General features: G+C 23.7%; 1 protein-coding gene across 1 annotated transcript in view; it reads left to right on the top strand.

Moving 5' to 3' along the window:
• The first annotated feature begins 234 nt into the window (after positions 1–234).
• LOC107489181 (probable terpene synthase 2) overlaps positions 235–1,082 on the top strand; it is a 7,582-nt gene continuing 6,734 nt past the window's right edge. Inside the window, exon 1 of the mRNA XM_016109949.3 lies at positions 235–381. Within this exon, the coding sequence (XP_015965435.1) occupies positions 235–381 (147 nt within the window). The remainder of the gene's footprint in view (positions 382–1,082) is intronic.

Genomic DNA, 1,082 nt, shown 5'->3' with positions numbered 1-1,082 from the left:
ACGTAAAACCAACCTGGAAAACATGATCGATATGGAACAATTTTTTTTTTTTTTTGTGACTTTCCTATTATGTATGTTATGGATATGGAACAATTGAAGTGCCTTTAATAATTCACGATGATGATGTGGCGTTATAATTAACATTTAAATACTTAGAATTTTGAAAAAAATAAGACTTTTCAGTCTCTATATATAGGAGTTAAAGGATCAATAATTGCTTAAAACAAAGGAAAGATGTATGGTGTAGCAGCTTCAACACTTAGTTGCTTCAATCATAATAATGCAAACTTTGAATTGCATGAGCATGCTCGCCATACGGCGGATTTTCACCCCAGCATTTGGAAGGACTATTTTCTTGAATATGCTTCAGAACCAATGCAGGTATAAATAATGTTGACAATATATATGTTTCTGTCTGCTGTGCATTCTAAGATTTGGAAAACAATAATCCTTTAAAATGAGAAGTATAGAATAATACGTTTTTTTTTTTTTTTACTTTAGAAAAGCTTAATCTAAAGTTTGGAAGGTATTGTGTTCTCCGCGATCCCTCTTCACATTAGAGGGATTTTCTACCTTTATATTCGTTATTGTTTATATTTCTCATTCAATTAGTTTAATGAACAAAAAATAAAGTGTAATTACTTTTTAGTTAATGTGTATCGTAGCATTTAATCTCATTATACAAAATCTATTTGCCTGTATCTAAATTAGTTGGTTTGATTTGATTGTTTTTAGAGAAAACTTTATGCAATTATATTTAATTACAATGTTTAAATTATTAAAAATATTATTTACACATCAAATCAGTCACTAAAATTAGCCATCATGCATTTGTAATTACGAATTTATTTAAATAACATAAATATAATTTATAATTTCATATATATAAATTATAATTAATGTGTAAAAATTAATAATTATGATTTATGTTTTCTATTAATATTATATATATAATGATTATATAATCACTATAATTTTTTATCAAAATCATTAATATATAAATATATTATTTTTTTTCTATCATAAATAATTTTAAAAAATTTGTTATTTATTCAATTCATAATAAAATATATATAGATATA

Source organism: Arachis duranensis, chromosome 5 (assembly GCF_000817695.3).
Source record: "Arachis duranensis cultivar V14167 chromosome 5, aradu.V14167.gnm2.J7QH, whole genome shotgun sequence".
Classification (NCBI taxonomy): domain Eukaryota; kingdom Viridiplantae; phylum Streptophyta; class Magnoliopsida; order Fabales; family Fabaceae; genus Arachis; species Arachis duranensis.
The sequence above is the reverse complement of the archived record's forward strand: the minus strand, read 5'-3'. Positions and strand labels throughout refer to the sequence as shown.